The following is a 19910-nucleotide window of genomic DNA, read 5'->3' as shown; positions in this document are numbered from 1 at the left end:
TATTTATATACTCCTGGTCTTTGTTTACTGCAACTGCAGGTGTATCTCCAGTTTGCAGATTTTGGGGAAACAGGTGAAACTAACCGCCTGAGTCGGAAGAGGGGGTGTGAATCTCACGGTGTTCTTACTCTCTCTCTCTCTCTTTCTCTCTGTCTCTCTGTCTCTCTCTCTGTCTCTGTCTTTCTGGTCCTGCATCCTGGGGTGCTTTCTCTCTCTCACACTTACCCTCTCTCTCACCCTCCATGCTTTCCCTCCGGTGGGTGTGATTAATGATTCTGACTGGGGAAGCTGGCACATCTTCTCTCTCAGCGCTGGCTACCTGTGCCAGGGGGCCGAGGCGCTGCGGGCCTGCGGGCCTAAGCCGAGACATCTAGTGGGCAACCGGCTCCATCTGGGCATGGAGGAAGAGGCAGTGGGGGAGAGGAGGGAAAGCCACTGCACGCTTTCTTCATCCAGAAGAAATGAAAAAAATAAGATAATGCAGGTCTGGACATTGGCAGCCACCACTGCCACATTTTAAATTTAGCCCATCCTGGACAGTGTAATCTGGGCCAAGCCAACCATACGCACATACGCCGTACTGCTACTGCAACTACTGCTACTGCTACTAATGCTGCTAATACTTCTACTACTACTACTACTACTAATTCTACTACTACTGCTACACCTACTACTGCTGCTACTGCTACTGCTGCTACTGCTACTGCTATTACTGCTGCTACTACTACCAGCTACTAACTAGCTGCTGGCTTTAAAACTACGGCCACTGTCAGAGATAGCGTCAGAGTTTGTTGTAGCTGGAAACAATGGAAACTGGGTTGCTGCTGCTTTTTGGGTCGATCATTCATTAGGCTTTAGAAAAATCACAGTCAAAGCCAGTGTAAGACTTGGCATCACAGTTATCCTCAGCAAGGGGCAGCTGGAGAGGAAGGCCACCACCATAAAGGGAAACTAGGTTGCTACTGCTGCTTTTACTGCTACCACTACTGCTGCCGGTCAAGCTAGCTAGCCACAGTCAGTGTCTCAGTTAGCGTAAGAGAGTGGCATCTGGAGAGGGAAACTAGGTTGCTGCTTCTATCACTGCTACAGCTGCAGAGGGTCCCAGAGAGGCATGCCACCTTCTGCGCTGTAGGTGCTTTTCATCATCACTGGTCTGAGCTACTGATAACTGCCTGATGAGAGCAATACCCGTTGATAGCGGTGAAAGTGGTGATAATAATGATAATGAAGATGATGATAATCATGATTGTGGGTGTGGTTGAGAGTGGAGGAGGTGGTTGTATTGTGATAGATGCAAGAGCAACCCTCTGCCCTTCCTCTGGCGAAGAACATGATGAAGAAGAAGATGATGATAATGATGATAATGAAGACGATAAGGATAAGGAGGATGATGATGATGGTAATGATAGTGGTTGTAGTGGTTGCTGTGTCTGAGGCGGTTGTGTTGTGATAGATGCGCTGGCTGCCCTTCCTCTTCATGGAACCCATGTGAGTAATTAGCAGCATGACTCACCAGGAGCAGCTGACGTTACATCCTCTGGCATGGCGCCACGGCACGCTGTTCGTTAGGACAATTACCGCCGGCTGTGTGTGTGTGTCTGTGTGTGTATGCGAGGTAGTGAGGGACAGTATATTTGTGTATATGTGTGTGTATGTGGAGAGAAGTTGTGTGTGTGTATCAGTAGGGGGGTGGCCATGTCCCCAGATGCACTCTCACAATGTAATATGTCTTTTCTTTATTCTTGTGTCACGGAAAAATCTACTCTTGAATGGAGGTCTCTCTCTCTTTCTCTCTCTCTCTCTCTCTCTCTCCTGTCATATTTCTTCTCATCTGTCTCCCTGTTCCCCTTCCTTCTGTCTCTGTCTCCTGTGACAGTCAGGTGTGATGATGGGGAAATGATTGTATTAAATGAAGTGTGTGCTGAAGCTTTGCAAGTCCTGCACACTGCTCCTCATACTAAACATGCAGTTGCTGTAGTCGCTGTTTCACAATGTTCAGTCTTCCTTTGTTTGTTGTTTGGTTTGTTTTTTTAACGTTGTTTTTGTGTGTGGATGTATTGATACGGTTAAGTGAGCCTCAGAAAACAAAATCTCAAACTGAGATGTGAAAAAAGGAGGGGTGATGTCACACTGTTCCAATAGTGATGAAATGACTCTGCACTCTCTTTGACCCTTCGAGAAATATCTACAATTTCCTACTATTCCTCCCACTCTCTGACTCTCTATCTGCTGAAAGTGAATCGTCCTCACACATCTGCCTTACCTGGAGCTCTCTGGGCGCACAAAGAAAAAAATTGTAATTGCCTGCAGTGCTGTTGCACACAAATTGCAAATAGGAAACGTGTCCGGTTCTTACAGTGGTGGTGTTCGCAGAGATACGATTTCCTGTCACAGCAGCACTAATTAAAGCGGGTATTGGTAGTTTGACTACTGCCTGTGAGGGGACCCTCCAGCCATCTCTTTCAGAGGCAAGAATGAAACACACAAAAGTGTGAAGTCATCAAAACCACTCAGTTTTAAACTGACAGGAAGTCCGTGGTACCGTACACTGGACTGCCAGACGAAGATTCTGGTGGAGAAGCTGTCTTTAAAGGCCAGGTAGGCTCTAACGCGTCTATACAGTGGAGAGGCTGGATATGCTGGCTTCTAGATTGTCAGCTCAACATCAAAACAGGAAAGTTGAAAAGGAAGGAAGGAAAGACTTTTTCTCATCTCAGCTCCTGTTTACAAGCTCTGTTGCCCCAAGCATGCTCCGTCAAGTTGACAGAAAGGAACAGGCTCCTGTAAGCCTTGGAAAAATAGAAGTGCCTTGACAAAGACCCAGATGAAAACAAAAAAAGAACGCGCAGCCTAGTTCACAGCATGTTTAGCAGCCAATGCCCCACCGGCTTTTAAACTCCTTGCAAAATTTCCGTTGCTGTGCCAATTTCCGACAAAGACTTTTTTTTTTTTTCAATTTGTTGGGGCCCTCTCACAAACAGCCATGTTTGAACACCAGTGTTGGAAATTCTGAGGTGTTCTTTCAAGTTCGCGGACTGTGACAGAGGATTATCTGTGGCGACGGAAAAATCCCCGCTTTTTAAGCAATGTGTATGTGTAGTGTGGATGTGTGCAGGAGATGATTCCACAGTACATCCAGGTGGTGTGTACTCAAACCCAACTCACCCTCACCCCCACTCCCTCCTCTCAGCAAAGCCAGCTGTAGACAGCAGAGGGTTTGTGAAGGGCGCACCGGAGCAGAAAAGAACTGGCTGAGAGCTGAATGTACTAAAGACGCGAGGCGCTGTGAAAAATGCAGAGTGTGACGCTGAGCCATTTGTGGAACATTAACCTTTGAATTCATGGCTCATCACTCACCATTGCGTAATGAGAGAGAGAGAAAGAGAGAGAGAGAGAGAGAGAGATGGTGCTGAAAGACGTCCTGGAGGATTAGACGAAGGACTTGTTGAAGACGAAGGAGGCAAAGTGTTGAGCGATGCTGATGGAAAGTAGTACGAGGTGTGTACTCTCGCTTTGTGTTCAGAGCTGTTGGTCCTCCCCACAGCTGGGCCAGACCTGGGCCAGATGCCCTTTCTATCTAGGTCACCTCCCTTCCAGACCCTCCCACACACACCGTGTTCACATGGCTGATGATGAACAATGCATCTTGACCACATCAGTAGGGTGGGGGAGCCGTGGCGTCAGGGCTGGCGCGACTCTTCTGTTGACTCAGAAACTCGACTTGACTCACGGCGTCCCAGCAGATCTTGCCGTTACATCCTCATAATCCACTTGTCTTGCCATGCACTTCTCAATGGACACTAAAGCCAGTGCTGACAGTCTGAAGTATCTCACCCCCCATGTGCAGCAGTAATGTCAGGTCTTCACACAATACGCGGGTCTGAGTGCCCATGAGGACCTTGGTCTGAATCCAGCTTGAGGTCATCTCTCTACCTCTCTCTCCTGGGCGTTTCCTGTGACAATATCTGCTTTCCAATCATAATAAAGGCTAGAGAACCAAATTAATAAATAAATGGTGTGAGTAGTACCACCATATAAGTGGATATGCCGGCACTTCTCACTAATTGAAGTGAACTAGATTGCATCAGATTGCTTATATGTTATAGAATACTATCTATCAAAAGTGAACCACATGTTGTATTCCACTTTAGCTTTATTTTTTTAGCTTTAATTGTATATTATCTCTGTTAAATCATATTTGACTGATGAGACATGTACACTAATCTACTGTCCTTCCTAACTGTTCTCTTCTTGTTCTCTTCTCTCTCCCTCCTCTCCCTATCCTTGTCTTTCTGAACATTGTTTACACCTCCCCTCCCCCTTGTACTCCTCCTCTTCCTCCTCTCTGTTTCATTTCCCATCCTCCACTCATCATGTTTTTCTCTCATTAACCCTTCTCTGCTTCACACTTATCCCTCCTCCACACTTGTTCACACTTTTTTTTCTCTTAACACACATTCCACTTTATCTCTTCATCCCCATCCTCCTCATCCTCCCCCCTCTGCTACGCCCCCTCTCTCTCTCTCCTCATCATCCCCCCTCTGCTATGCCCCCTCTCTCTCTCTCCTCATCCAGAGGACTACAAGTCAGAGCTGAGGGAGCAGCTGCCTCTAATAGCGGGCTCGGCGGCGGCCGGCGTGGTGTTCATCGTGTCGTTGGTGGCCATCTCCATTGTCTGCAGCAGGTAACACAGATGGCGCTGAGCGCCTGCACTGCACATATTAGCGTTTGGGCAGTGCCCATGGTTAGGAATGGGCTATAGTCTTGGGCAGTACCCAGTGTTGGGAATGGGCTATAGTCTTGGGCAGTACCCAGTGTTAGGAATGGGCCATAATCTTGGCCAGTACCCAGTGTTAGGAATGGGCCATAGTCTTGGGCAGTACCCAGTGTTAGGAATGGGCTATAGTCTTCTGTCATAATACTCATACTTTGGATACTATAGCGAGACAGACCCTTGTTATGGGCATCACTGTGGGAAACACCAGGCTTGATTTCACTGAAACAAATGGAACCTAAAGCAGTAAACTATTTCTAGAGGAAGATGAGGCAGGAACAGCCCACTACCATCACTCTCGCAGGACAGCCGAGCGGCATTTGCAGCTGTGGAACATTGGGGGAGCACAGTGCCTTTTCGACAGCACAAGTCTTTTGTGTTGAATAATTTAACCGGTTGCACTAAAACCATTATGCAAATTGCTGTGTGTAATACAGCATGTATTAATAATACTGGGGTAATGAAATGATGTAATGTGCTGTAAGGTGGCTGAATATTTACTTTAAAACCATAGGCAGACGCACATCACTGCCAAGCTCTTTCGTTCCTTTTTCTTCTCCTTCACCCCGGCCATCGTCCGCGGCCTCCCTTTGTGATGGGGAAATAAACCACGGATGAGAAAAGCGGAGATGAGAAGCGTGAAGATGTAATCGCGTCTTAATTAAAATCATCTCATTCGGCACACTTTATTCCCCCCCATTACCGGGTGGTCACTGATTCAATTTTAGACCGGCTACGGTCTTAGTACTTAGGGCCTGAGCTGCAGTCACAAAGACTGGACTAATGATGGCTGTGTAGTGACTTCTTCTCCTCCTTGTTTTTCTTCTGTCCTTTCCTTTCGTCTCGCTCCCCACTGCCCCTTTCCTTTTCATCGTATGGCTCCTTTCTTCACTGACTGGCCAGGAAACGGGTCTACTCCAAAGATCCGGTGTACAGTGACAAGCTCCAGCATTACAGCACTGGAAGAGGTGAGTTCCACAATCTGATACTGTCAGCCACAGAGAAAAAAAAAACAGAAAGTCAAGAAATAAATAAATAATAGGCTACCACCAACACCAACACTCGATTGCCCCCCCCCCCCCCCCCCCCCCCCCACACACACACACACATACACACACACACACACACACACACCCCATCACTACGACCACATCCACCCCCACCTTTCCTTCAGCCTTCCTCTGGGTAAGAATGACACTCGACTGAAAATGACAATTGATTGACACATTTCAGATAAAATCTTGATACCCAAGTTTCCTCCGGAACTGGGTAATGACTGACAGCTGGGGCTTTCTTTCTAGCCCTTCTCTCTCTCTCTCTCTCTCTCTCTCCCTTTCTCTCCCTCTCTCTCTCTCTCTCTCTCTCTCTCTCTCTCTCTCTCTCTCGTCTTTCGTCTCTCGTCTCTCTTTCCCTCTCTCGCCTCTCCAACCTCCCCTTTCAGTCAGTCTCTTTCTTACATTGTTACAAGGGTTGGACAGATTTTTTTTTTGCCAGCAGAATGCAATTAACGTCATGGCAATGCAACAGAAGATGTGAGACACAGACAGCCTCGCTCATCAAATAAACAATTTACAGAACAAAAGGCTCAAACGAAATATCTGTGTAGCACAGAATATTTTCTTCATTTCTTTACAAGTGTCCAAATTATAAAGTTCTGGCCTTGGATGTCTGCAGTCATCAGATCAGTTGCTTCATAATATGAAAAGCAATGTTCTAATTAGAAATACCACTTTCTCTGTTTGTACATAGTGCCAATTAAGTACATGTCTATCATTAAAATAAACAGTAGCAAATGGTTGTCACATAAATGAAAACAAGCAGTTAGTAGGCAGAAGCAAATAATAAGTATTAGCAGCTTCCTGCTTTTATTCATATGAAGGGCCATTACTCCCTTTTGGAGATTTATGCAGTGTACTTTTGTTCATGAAAATAAAAGAATATAGGAGCTTTTTTGGGTCAAGATGCCCCACAAAATCATCAAGCCTCAGTTAGAGTTGGAATAACGAGGGGAGGGAAAGAGTCAAGAGACCTTTGAGAGACACGCACTTCCCTCTCATCTTTCCTCTTTCTATGAGTTTGTGTGTGTGTGTGTGTTGGGGGGGAGGGGGGGAAGCAAGAGAAAGCAAGACAGAAGATTCTCCAACTTTCTCTCAAGATGCAGCCAAGCACAGACAGAGCTCTCTGTGCTTCTGTGGACTCTGTTAAAGGCTGCTGTTCAGAGGCTTTGGGTGTACATTCGTCTGGATTCAGGCTCTCGTTTTCTTTCCAACAATTTTTCTCTATCCCTCTCTCTGCCTTTCTTTCCCTTTCCCTCTCTCTCTCTCACACTTTCTCAAACACACATACACACACACACACACACAAACACACACACACACACACAGCCTATGAGCTGCTGTTTCTGGGCCTCGTTAAGAGGCAGGCATCACAGTGGCTGCTGGTCCAACATGGCCTTGGCTACCAACCTCAGGGACTGCACTCGAGTCGAGAAGGGAACTGTGGTCTCTTCTGTTTATAGTGCTGTTTTGTGTGGATGAACTCAACAGGGTACCTTTTATGTGTGTGTATGTGTATGTGTCTCTGTGTGTGTGTGCGTCTGTGTGTGAATGTGTGTGTCTGTGCGTGTGTGTGTGTGAGAGAGAGAGATCATTTGTGTGGCTGTTTGTGTGTGTAAGAGAGAGAGAGAGAGGAGGGGGGGGGGGAGAAAGATATAATGTGTGTGTGTGTCTCTTTGAGAGAGAGAGATATATAATTTGTGTTTCTCTGTCTGTGTGTGTGTGTGTGTGTGGGTGAGAGAGAGGGAGAGAGAAAGATATAATGTTTGTGTGTGTCTGTGTGAGAGAGAGAGAGAGAATAGGAGTGACAGAGAGATAGAATGTGTGTGTGTGTCTGTGTGTGAGAGAGAGAGAGAAAGAGAGAGAGAATAGGAGTGAGAGAGAGATAGAATGTCAGTGTGTGTGTGTGTGTTTATGATTTACTTATGTATTCTGGCCTTTAAGGCCTGTAACTGCAGCGGCTTGTAAGAGGCCTCCATTTTTATGCTGGCCTTGGAAGGCTCCAACTTTGATGTGCCTTGGTCCCTCGGTTAGCACCAGACTTGACTCCGAGTTACAGTCCCTCTTTTATTTTACAATAAGCCCAACTGGAAGTGAAATGGAGTGAGAGCTCTGGACTTTACAGTCAGAGGTTTTACAGTGCCGCCATCACTTTAGCTCTCCTTAATATGAAAGCATAAGTGATGGTATTGCCCCCCCCCCCACACACACACACACACACTCATAGTCCCATGCATAGTATCTATATATAGTATCTCAGATGTCAAGGGGTTTGGGCTCAGAACAGGCCCCAGATCTGTCCGCTGCTATCAAGAAACCTTTCATACCATCAGACACACAACAGAATGGCCAGACTGTGTGCTCCCTGACTGAATGCATGCAGGAATGTCCATATGAATGAACGGCCCTCTTTCACCAGATCCTCAACAAGAGTAGTCAGGCCGGCTCCCTCAACTCTTGCAAGGCTGGAAGTGTTGGTACACAGCTGGAGGGGCAGGGATTTAAAACGATCTTGCCTCCCTCTGCCCTCTGCGTTGGTACTCTCACCCAGGGGCATTACCAGGGCTCAGGGGCATAACTTGCCCTCCTTGACTTCTATCTATGTTTAGTCTTCTCTCCATGATACTGTATGTGTGTGTGTGTGTATATGTATGTGTCTGTGTGTGCGGGCATGATACCGTATGCCTCTACTGATCTCTCTGTGTGTCTTTTGACACTCAGGGCCTGATTTACTTATATACGAGCGCTGCTTAATCTGCGTTCGCAAATTAACGCACGGTGTTTTTGCGCATTTAACTTGGTATTTATCAAACCAGATCGCGCTGGGCAATCTGTGTTTACTTCGCCCTATATAGGGCCTGATTTACTAACACTGCGACCGCTGCTTAAACTGCTGTCGCACATTAACGCACAGTGTTTTTTGCGCATTTTCCGTGGTATTTATTTAGGAAGAGAAAATGAAGGTTCAGCGAGGTGGAGATATATATATATATTGGTTCACGTTCGCTCAATCACTGAACCTGATTCAATGTGTGCGCTGCTATATTGTTGTTCTGCCCGCCATCACCTATAGCGAGATGTTTAAAAGAACACGATTATAAAGAATATGCTATTGGTGGCATTAATGCATAAACTGTCTATTATAACAATATAAATGTGTACATGGCGAGATTAATAATTTCTACAAGGGACATGGGTTCACTACAATATATATGGACGTGGGTGCAATCAATGGTTCCGATTACGTTCGGAAAGTTTGCGATTTCAAAGTCCACAATTGCGTTCAGAGCCGAACTCGCTCTGTGTGTGTGTGGGTGTGTGTGTGTGCGCGAGTTCAATGCCTCTCTCTCTCTCTCTCTCGCTCCTGCAAGCAACGAGAGTGAAGTGTCTTTCTCCCGTGTCTGCGGGGCAACGTGAGTTATAAGTCAATGTTAATGTTGACGGTGGAAAGGGGAATTCACTTTTCCACAAACTGGTTGAAATTATCCGGAGGCCAATATTTGCAAATTAGCTTTAACAACTGATGGAATGGAATGTGATCGCTGGGTGGAGGGTTGGATGTCTCTCTGATCTGGTCCAGTAATTGAAGTATAGCGTGGCTGGTTAGCCTGTACCGTCTAATGATTTGTGGTTCGCTTAACTGAAAATGTGTTATACGAGTTGAAAAAAATATTTCTGTGCGCTGTCTCTGTCTTCTCCTTGCTCTTATAACTGCTGCCATATCAATTTTCAGACTCAATGAAAATGCGCTTTCTGTTAAGACGTGCTTTTATGAGGCGGAGAATTTAGCCCGCAAATCAGGGACGTGCGCTCGCCAGGCAGTTTAGTAAATTCCACGCAATACATCATTAGGCGCACTCCTCCCATTAAATAGCACGTTACCACCCACGTTTCGTGACATCCCACTTGTTGGCAGGTACACACCCCCAAAGCGTTGATATGCGACTCTACTCAAATGCGCCCCCTTAGTAAATACCGTTTTATGTTTACGACCGCTATTTTACGCCAGAAATGGGCGCAATCCTGTTAGTAAATCAGGCCCTCAGTGTTGTGTGTATTGATTGTGTTTAGTGCACTGACGCACTGAGGCAAAGCTGCGGTTTTCAGTTGCCCATGTATTGCCTCTCTCTCTCTATCTCTCTCTCTCTCCCTCTCTCTCTTTCTCTCTCTCTCTCTCTCTCTCTCTCTCCCTCCCTCCCTCCCTCTCTCTCTCTCTCTCTCTCTCTCTCTTAACTTTTACTCAGTTTAGTCATTTGTGGGCCTAGTGGTGGTAATCGTTCTATGTTTGTGTAAGTAAGCTCAGATATAAAGAATATTTTGTTTTAATGAAAGCCCCGGGAATAGAGAGATTTCATTAACTGGGAAGAGAAGAGATAACTGTTCTGACTTTTAAGCAGCCATATTGCTTTGCGGTCTCGCTGGCTCTCGCACTGCTTTTTACTTTTGAAAGAGCCGAAGCGGCACTAGACATGCGTAAGTGTATGATAAATCTGTGTGTATCTGGTGATTATAGGATCCCGGTCACACATCTTCACACAGTTTATTTCAGATGACTGCAGTGAATCGGCTGGGGAAGAAAAAAAGATAGAGCTGTTTATATCATGTGTTTGAGGTCACAACTGCCCTAGTTCATTCCGGCTATACATCTCTCCCTCTCTTTCTCCCTCTCTCTCTCTCTCTATCTCTCTTTGCCTGCTCCCTTTCCTCTTTTTCTCCCTCCACCCCTCTTCTCTTGCTCCCATAGGATGAAATCATATAAAGGGCAGAAATAGGGCAGCCTTTGGATTGGTGTGCAGTGCAGAGATCAAGCAAGCATAAAATATTCACACACACACATAGTATATCTATATTTTTATCTTAGCCATAAAATATTAGCGGAACAGTAAGTGGGTGTTACACCAGATGAAAACGGAGGCAAACTGTTTGCGGTTTTAATTATTGATGAAAGAGAAATGTGTTTCTGTAATAAAAGGCTGCTGGTTTGATTGCGTATGTGAATGTGAGTGAGCGCGTGCTATACATAGCCTGCTTTGTTTCTCAACCTTGTAGTTCAGAGACTTCCATGATCAAGGCCAGTCATTCTTATTTCTATATCTCTATTTAAAACAACTAAAGCTCCTTTCAGGTGAAGATAAAGCAAGCTGTCTTTCACATACTTGATGCTTCAAATATTCAGTCAGTGCACACATTATTTCTTTATAAATTAAAAATATGAAAGTATAAAAGCACAAGATAGCATAGTAATTCAGTGAACACTGATTCTTCTTACTATCTATCGAAATATCTCAACATGATAGTACCTTTATTTTTAGCATGAAACACTTGACTACGTTGCACTGAATGGTGCAGTTACATTGTACCGGGTGTACTGCAGTACAAAGGGTGACCTGGTTTTGTCTTTTAATCTTTTTTTTTTCACCTATGTGCCTTCCACTCAGATCTCAGGCCTCATCATTACAGTCCATATCTGAGCGTGTCCTTCGCTGTCATTCTTATTACCTCTCGTTCATGTAATATCCGCTAGTGGAGGATTGCGTTACTGTATCTTCTCTGTCAGAGCAGTAGAACAAGCAGGGAAGGGCACCAGGTATATTTGCTTTTCTTTTCTCTTCTTTTCTTTTCTTACTCCTTTCTTTTTATTCATAGAAATAATCAACACCTTGAAATTTCCCAGACCCCACACCTCTTGCTTCGACAAGGAGCAATTTGATATCGCCACAGTTTTATCTGTTTACGAGGTCCCTTTGGGACGAGTATCGCAGGGAAATTGGATTAATTTCTGTCAAAGCGCACTCCCTCCCAAGGAGAGGAGGAGACGAGGAGAGAAGAGAAGAGAAAAGGGAGAGGAGAGGAGGCAGCGAGAGGGTCGAGTGCACATTTCTTCCCTCTGTCTCCTACCCCCAGCTCGCACTTTTTAATGATGGAGCCCAATTGTTTTATTGTGTGGCAGGGGCTTGTTGAAGTGTGCTTTGGCAAGGGGTTATTAGCCAGGTGCATTCAGTACAGCTTGGGCTCATTTGTGCAGCCTGTTTGTCAGACCTTTTCTTATTACTGACTCTTCTACACGCTGACAGACACAGATACACACGCACACTCACACACACAACACACACACTCAGATACAGATTCGCATAGACACACATAGAGGCAGATATACACTCATACATGGGCGCATACACACAAAAACTCACTCACACATACGCTCGTTCATACAACACATACATACACACAGATACATGGGTAGATGCACACACTCTCATACACACTGATACTCACACAAAACAAAGGTTGAGCTGGCTAAGCACATTCATTTTAAGGAAAAGAAAACATAAACTTGCAGGCTCAGAAAAAGACCTCCCTTCAATTGAAACATGGCATTAATACCTATTCTTAATTGTTCTAGAACTCTCTTTGAGACCTGATCTGACTAACTGCCACTCCCCCATCGGCTGCCCGACCCACTTCTCAGGCTCACCAGGGATGAAGATCTACATTGACCCTTTCACCTACGAGGACCCCAACGAGGCTGTGCGTGAGTTCGCCAAGGAGATCGATGTCTCCACTGTCAAAATTGAAGAGGTTATTGGGGCAGGTAAAGATGCATTTGCTTTATTGTGTGTGTGTGTGTGTGTTGTGTATGTGTATGTGTATGTGTATGTGTATGTGTATGTGTATGTGTATGTGTATGTGTATGTGTATGTGTATGTGTATGTGTGTGTGTGTGGGTTTGTGTGTGTGTGTGTGTGTGTGAATGTGTGTGTATGTGTGTGTGTGTGTGTGTATGTGTGTGTGTGTGTGTCTCATTATGTATGTATGCATATTTATATTCTATACAGCTCTTTCACAGTAATGCCAGTCGATTTAAACATACATGTGTGTGTGCCTGTATATGCACGCCTCGTTGTGTGCTTGTGAGTATGAGTCTCATGTATGTTAATGTGCAGATACTGTCTGTTTGTGTGTACGTGTGTGTGTGTGTGTGCTTGTGTGTGTGTGTGTTTGTGTGTGTGTGTGTGTGTGTGTGTGTGTGTGTGTGTGTGTGTGTGTGTGTGTGTGTGTGTGTTAGTGTGTGTGTCTGTACGTGTGTTTGTCTGTACGTGTGTGTGTCTGACTGTGTTCCTGTGTTACGCTAGAGTGAATGTGCTTGTCTGTGTTTGTGGCAAGTGCCCTATTCCAGCAGCATGTAGGCCACCTGTCCCAGGGCTGGAGTGTCACAGAAATAGCACTGACACAGAATCGCAGGCCTCCAGGTCCCGTCCCTGGAGGTGTCTGCTCCCGGAAAACCTATTGCCTTTGCTCAGGCTAGACGCTGATGCTGATTCCTACTGTAGCACACACACACACACACACACACTCATATGCTTACCAGTGTGCTGCCGTTAATTAGCTATTCTGCCAAAGCATTCCATGTGGATACCACTAAGCTGTGAAACAAATACGGCTCTTACTGTGAACAGGGTTGCAGTAGATAAGTGTGTGAGAATGTGAGAATTCCTAGAGATGTACATTTTGCATCGACCCTTTTGCATTTCATTGTATTTTTTGCTTGATGTGCAGGGCTTGTCTTCCTGCAGTATGTATGTGCAGGGCAATTCCCTAGAGATATAAATTTTGAGGAAAACACTGGTCTTACTTTCTAAATCCTCTGTTTAGATTTCTCGTCTTGATTGCATTTACATTTACATTTAGTCATTTAGCAGACGCTTTTGTCTGAAGCGACGTACAAAGAATAGGAAAAGTAGTAAAAAGAAGGAAGCGTTTCTTAGTTTCCAAACCCTGTAATGTTTTCCTTCATTCTAAACCACAGAGGACCCCTCAACACATCACTGAGATTTGAAAACCATGTGAAACATTTTCAGTCCTTTATCAGTCTTTTCCCCAATAGATAAAAAATGAAGAATGATGTATGGAGAAAATACTCTTGAATGCTGTGAGATAGCGTACCTCTTTAAAGTAAATCGTGCATGCTGTGCCTTCCTCTCTATAGGTGAGTTTGGGGAGGTGTACAAGGGCCGTCTGAAACTGCCAGGCAAGCGGGAGATCTACGTGGCCATCAAGACACTGAAGGCGGGCTACTCAGAGAAGCAGAGGCGGGACTTCCTGTCAGAGGCCAGCATCATGGGCCAGTTTGACCACCCGAATATCATCCGTCTTGAGGGCGTGGTCACCAAGAGTCGGCCCGTCATGATCGTCACAGAGTTCATGGAGAATGGAGCGCTGGACTCCTTCCTCAGGGTGGGTGGCTAAAGAGGTGGAGGTGGACGCGAGCTGCTTGTGGATATGTGTGAGATGACAAGACATCCATTTGGAGACAACCATGCTGAAATGTTGACTAAATCAGGGCGGGACCAACTACCATTAGTGGCATTTGAAATTTCGAAACCTACCCTAATGTCTCTTGGAGGAGGATTAAAAGCCGGTTGCTAAAAGTACAAATGGCAAACACAGAAGGCAAACACGGACGTTATCGATAACAGAACCACTAAAAGGCTAGCCCCATTGGTGCTCCTTAATATGGACCTTTAGTCCATGAGTTGTCTCCAAATTGTTAACTTCTACCACATGATGCCAAAGTCATGTCTGGACCTGTGAAACTTCACAGTTCACAACAATAGCTTTCTTACAGTTTGCGGTGTGGGTTTCAATGAGATTGGAGCTGTGGGTTATTTTCTTGAGATGGTTGGCTGAAAAGTGAAAGACCCTGCTGTTTGCTTGTTTGTGGACCTATGTGAGCTAGAACTCCCTCGGATTCAGCATTCACAATCACCACTGGGAAATGCAGAGATAAAGGTTGCTCACTGGCACATTCCAGCTGGAAAATCATCACACGTCATTACTCCATCAGGACTCACAAGCACACAGAGATAAGACACATAAGTAAATAAGTTTGACTGCGCGTGGAGAATAATAAATGGCATTCCCCAAGTCATGGGATAGAGATGTAGCCTCTTCATTAAATGTGATGAAGCATCTTTCCAGGCTTTTGCATTCTCCTCTCCCCTTTACTATTTACGCCTGGAGCCCTTAATAGACTCCATGTGGCACTTTTTTTTCTTCAACTCTGCCACGTGGAGTGAGAGAATAAACTGCTTAATCAATGTTCAGCCCATTTTTCCCCCAATCTCATGGATTGGTTTTCTCTCAGCTTTGATCTAGTGCTGGTTTAAAGAGCCCCTTTGAAGTTGGCTTTGCTTGCCGCCACAACTGACTTGTGTTCCCATCGATCTTCCTACCCCCATGTTTGCTGGTGAGCGCAAGGTTCAAAGAATGCACTTCAGACACGGACAGAGGTGGAGTGGGGAGGGGTGTGGGTGGCGGTACTAGGTTTATCTGTCTTCTAACCTCAAAGACCCACATTTTCATGTCTTTCAGCATGTTTTGAATGTGTTTTTTAGCAGAATAGTTTTATCAAGAGCAAGGCCTTAGGGAAACTGACATTTTCTCTGAGAGCAAAAAAAAAGAAGAGGTTTCAGATCAATAGAACAGACAATGTTCAGTCCATCAATGGCTTCCAATGGAGCGCATTCAGAAGAATCAAACCCCTTGCGTAATATATGAAAGTCTGTGATGTTCTGATGCGCGGCGATCCTACCTTGCCTCCCATCGTTTCCTAAAGCCAGTTAACCATGCGCGTGTTACCATATATCATTTCCCCAGAGCTCATACAAAATGAAAACTGCCCAGAACACACACACACACACACACACACACACACACACCCCAAGGGGCTTTGGCCTTCACCAGTGACCTCCCCCACCTATACAGCCTCATAAATATAATAAACACTCTGTGTGTGTGGGAGGAGGACCTGAGCTACCGCTGACAGTTATGTGACATTGCCTTTGTTTTGTCCCCCCCCCCCCATCACACAAGCACTCACACTCTCGCTTCTCTCACCCACTCCCCCTCACCCCAACCACTGCAGCAAAATGATGGCCAGTTCACCGTCATCCAGCTGGTGGGCATGATGCGCGGTATCGCCGCGGGGATGAAGTACCTGTCGGAGATGAACTACGTCCACCGGGACCTGGCTGCCCGCAACATCCTGGTCAACAGCAACCTGGTGTGCAAGGTGTCCGACTTCGGCCTCTCGCGCTACCTGCAGGACGACACGTCCGACCCCACCTACACCAGCTCCCTGGTAAGACCCCCCCCAATTGCCCTTTCTCCAGGTTTGCTACCGAGCGGTTCGACTGCAGGGATGTCCTTGAGCTGTGTTTGTGTGTGTGTGAGTATATATTTGCCTAGGCCCAAATGTAATGTGGTCCCATTGAGACCTCTCTCAACCCCCCCTTTTGAAATAAACATGAGCGGATAGCGTGGTTGGAGTGCAGTGGTAGCCTGTGATGTGTTAGCGCTAAGGGTGGATGGACTGATCTGAAATCAGGAGGAGTTCATTTCAGGCACAGAGACTACTGTGGATGGCTACTGAGTACTGTAGGACTCCAGCCAGGCATGGACAATTTCTCGTCGTATTTATTACTACTTTCTGTACCCTGGGAGAACTACTCCTCATGAGTTACTCTGAGCAGCAGATCTGTAATTCTTAACTAAAAAAAAAAGCACCACTAGTATATATCAATAATTCGGCTAAAAGCCATTTGTGCTAAATGTTTATGAATGTCTTAACATTGCAATCTCTCAGCTTTGTTGCTTGGTGTTCAAAGGGCGAAGGACAGCAGGGCAGCATTTGAAAGCGACGGCCTCAATCAGACCTTGCATTAAATGCGATACACTATCTCTGCCGTATGAATATGTCCCTTTGTGTTGTAAGCCTGCTTTTGCACCATGCCTGGGCATTGTTTTTTTTCAAGATGGAGGAACGATGGAGACAAAGGCGTCAAGGCTGTAAGCTCCTCCAGGTGACGTGTGAAGGCTTTTTGTGCTTTGTGCTTTTCTCCGACGAAAAGCCGAGCAGACACGGCACAAGCCCCCCGTGGAGACTGCTGATTGACAAGAAGCTGAAATACAAGTGTGAACAGGGTGTTCAAATGGCTGGAAGGGATTTTGTCATCCATCCATCCATCCATCAATCCAGTGGCTTTTAATTACCCCATGGGTCACATTCACCTCGAGGTTACAGGAGTTCCCTGACATGGCTTTGATTGGCATTAGTAATATTGCAGTTTCCCATCTTAAATAGTAAACACGTTACTGAGGATAGTAATACTCATGTTAGGTCATTTGAATACATTGAATAAATTGATGTCATCTTCTGCCATTTTATGCTCTGGCTCTATCTGCTACAACCATATAATTATGAATCCGTAACTGAGGAAGAAATGGTTGGTTGTTACGATTTTAAGATGAGACTCTTGCTGCAGCTCAATAAACATTATGTTCTAGTGGTTAATTTCAATAATATCACTCCACCAATAAACTATAACACTACAGCTATATATGGTAACTATAATAAGAGTAAAAACTAAATTATACAGAATTATAATTATAATTTCAAAGACTCAGTTGGCAATTGACAATTCAGTCAGTAATATAGAGTTATCGCATAATTTGTGTTGATGTTTACAACTTTTACACACACACGTTTTCACATTTATCTGAGGGAGATGCCGTTTATGTGTGTGTGTGAGGGCGATGCCTTTGACTGGGCTGGTGGTGTGAGTGCTATCCTGGCGCGTGGGTTTGTACGAGGGAGCGGATCGAGTTCACCGTTAATTAACTGCGGCGGTGGTGGCGGCCCCTTGGCTCTGTGACCTTGACCGTTATGAGCCAAGCGCAGGCAATCTCAGAGCAAGGCCACGGCATGGTGGGCAAGGCCACGGCGCGGTCGGCAAGGCCACGGGAATCACAGGGAAATTACATTTCGCTGACAGGGCCTGATTTACTCTCACATTGACCTCCTGCGATAAATTAGTACCCATTTTTTTTCTTTTAATTTTGCCTCCCTGTACTGTTTCGGCCACCAATTAAATGTGCTGCATTTCTACACAAAATGCTGCTGTTGGATGGTTTCTAAACTGCATGTTATTAACCCTGTGGTTTACCCTGAGCCCAGGGCAGTGCCCTCACACAGGGTTTACTGCAGATTAGGGAGCGGGCTCGACGTGTGTGTGTGTGTGTGTGTGGGGGGGGTGAGTGTGTGTGTGTTTGTGTGTGTCTGTGTGTGTGTGTGTGTGTGTGTGTGTGTGTGTGTGTGTGTGTGTGTTCTGGACATCCACTCTAGGAAACAACCCAGAAATTCCATACATCCACTTATCGATTTGGCACGTGGCACCATCACCTATCCTGCTGATCCATCCCTCCATCCATCCATTTTTTCACCCATTCATCTATCTGTTTGCCTGCTCCTGTTAGGGGAGTATTGTGAGGTGTGTGTGATGGCGCTCCTGTAAGGGGAGTCTTGTGAGGTGTGTGTGTTTGCCTGCTCCTGTTGGGGAGTCTTGTGAGGTGTGTGTGTTGGCGCTCCTGTAAGGGGAGTCTTGTGAGGTGTGTGTGTTTGCCTGCTCCTGTTGGGGAGTCTTGTGAGGTGTGTGTGTTGGCGCTCCTGTAAGGGGAGTCTTGTGAGGTGTGTGTGTTTGCCTGCTCCTGTTGGGGAGTCTTGTGAGGTGTGTGTGTTGGCGCTCCTGTAAGGGAGTGTTGTGGGTTGTGTGTGTTTGGCTATGCTGTGAGTTTATAGGCAGCCAGTAGCATGGAGGTCATGCTGGAGTGGCATCCAGGGCCGTCTCAAGCCCAGCAGAGAGGTAAGGTCAGGGGGAGAGCTCATCTGTCAACCCTTCCTGACCCTCCAGGGACGTTCAGGTAGCTCCACTCCACTGCCTCCAGCAACTGTTTGTTTATCCACCCTGCTCTCTCTATTTGCATCTTTTTTCTAAGCATATGGTCACAGCCTTCTGCATTTTATAGATCTATTTTTTTTTTTACTTTTCCTTGTTTTTATTTTGTGAAACTTCTGGAATGCATAAAACAGTCACATATGACACCTCCCCCTTGCAGAAGTTATGATTTATTCGATTCAATCAGGTGTGCTCAGAACAAGAACATGGTTTTCATTTTCCCTGAAATAGAAAAACAACAACAAAAAACAGGCACAGTTTACCATCCCAGTTCTCCATGAGGGGACCAAACGCCAAGGCCCTTGGACTAACACCATCTGTCCTGGGCAGCCGTCCGCCATCCTGTGGCCACTGTGGGTCATTGGGCTGCTTTTACTGGGAATGATAGCTTTGGCTTGGGAGCAGTGGTGGTGGTGGTGGTGGGGGTTGGCGGGGTAGGGTTGGGCTTAGGGTGTTAAAATTGAAAAATACCCACCACCCCCCATCCTACCCCCCCCCCCCCCCCCCCCTCTCTCCTGCCCCACAGTGAAAAATGCAGCTGGCTGGCTGTCTGGCATCTTCCATTACGGGTCTGGATGGTCCAGTGCAGTTTCAAATGGAAAAACGAAACTATTTGCACTCCAGCGAGAGCGGAGGGGTGAGAGCCCCCTCCTCACCTGGAGAATTTTCGTTTTTATTCGTCTCCTTTCTTTTCTCTCTTTCTCAATTTTTTAAGAATCGTCAAACTCTGCCTGAGATGCTGCCGACGCTTGTCCTCGGTATTTTCTTCTCGATTCCACTCCGATTAACAGCCGTCCGGCACACCTATTACCCAATCAGGTTCGTTGGGAATTGATTTGCTGCTGTGATGCCTGGCATGAGATTCCCCGAGCAAAGTGAGCTGCACTGTCAGTATTTGAGGTGGAACGGAGAGGGTGGTCTGACCATCACCACCCCCCCCCCCCCCCCCCCAACCCCCTCCCATTCATATGTTAAGGAAGAACGTGACAAATGTGAGCCTTCACATGCTGTCCTCAGACACCTAACAAAGCCTGTCAGAAGCTCATCTGGTTATGATAAATGCCAGCTGCCAAGCGCCGCCGGAGCTGTGCATTAACCCTGCCTGTCCACGGCTGTCTGCAGGCATGTTGGGTGTGTTTAACTCATGCAGGATCAATGGCCAATGTGCGGACATGTTGGGGCGAGGCACATCCAGGCTTCAGGAGCCATTTGCGATGCTGAAAGGGGGGGGGGGGGGGTCCAGCACTCAACACCATCAAACCAACTTTCTGCCCCCTCACCCAACCC

The 19910-nt window shown here is 46.1% G+C and overlaps 1 protein-coding gene across 2 annotated transcripts in view; it reads left to right on the top strand.

Annotated features, from left to right (window-relative positions):
• Positions 1 to 19910, top strand: part of ephb1 (EPH receptor B1) — a gene marked incomplete at both ends in the record, with an annotated part of 174960 nt that overhangs the window by 141595 nt on the left and 13455 nt on the right. Inside the window, 5 exons of one of the 2 annotated variants that reach the window (XM_080836783.1) lie at positions 4576 to 4684; positions 5678 to 5742; positions 12299 to 12421; positions 13817 to 14064; positions 15755 to 15970. In XM_080836783.1, coding sequence (XP_080692909.1) covers positions 4576 to 4684; positions 5678 to 5742; positions 12299 to 12421; positions 13817 to 14064; positions 15755 to 15970 — 761 coding nt within the window. Of the gene's footprint in view, positions 1 to 4575; positions 4685 to 5677; positions 5743 to 12232; positions 12422 to 13816; positions 14065 to 15754; positions 15971 to 19910 lie in introns of both variants that reach the window. The other variant, XM_080836782.1, reaches the window with a different exon arrangement.

The sequence above is a fragment of the Sprattus sprattus genome (genome assembly GCF_963457725.1).
Source record: "Sprattus sprattus genome assembly, chromosome: 4".
Classification (NCBI taxonomy): domain Eukaryota; kingdom Metazoa; phylum Chordata; class Actinopteri; order Clupeiformes; family Clupeidae; genus Sprattus; species Sprattus sprattus.
The sequence above is the reverse complement of the archived record's forward strand: the minus strand, read 5'-3'. Positions and strand labels throughout refer to the sequence as shown.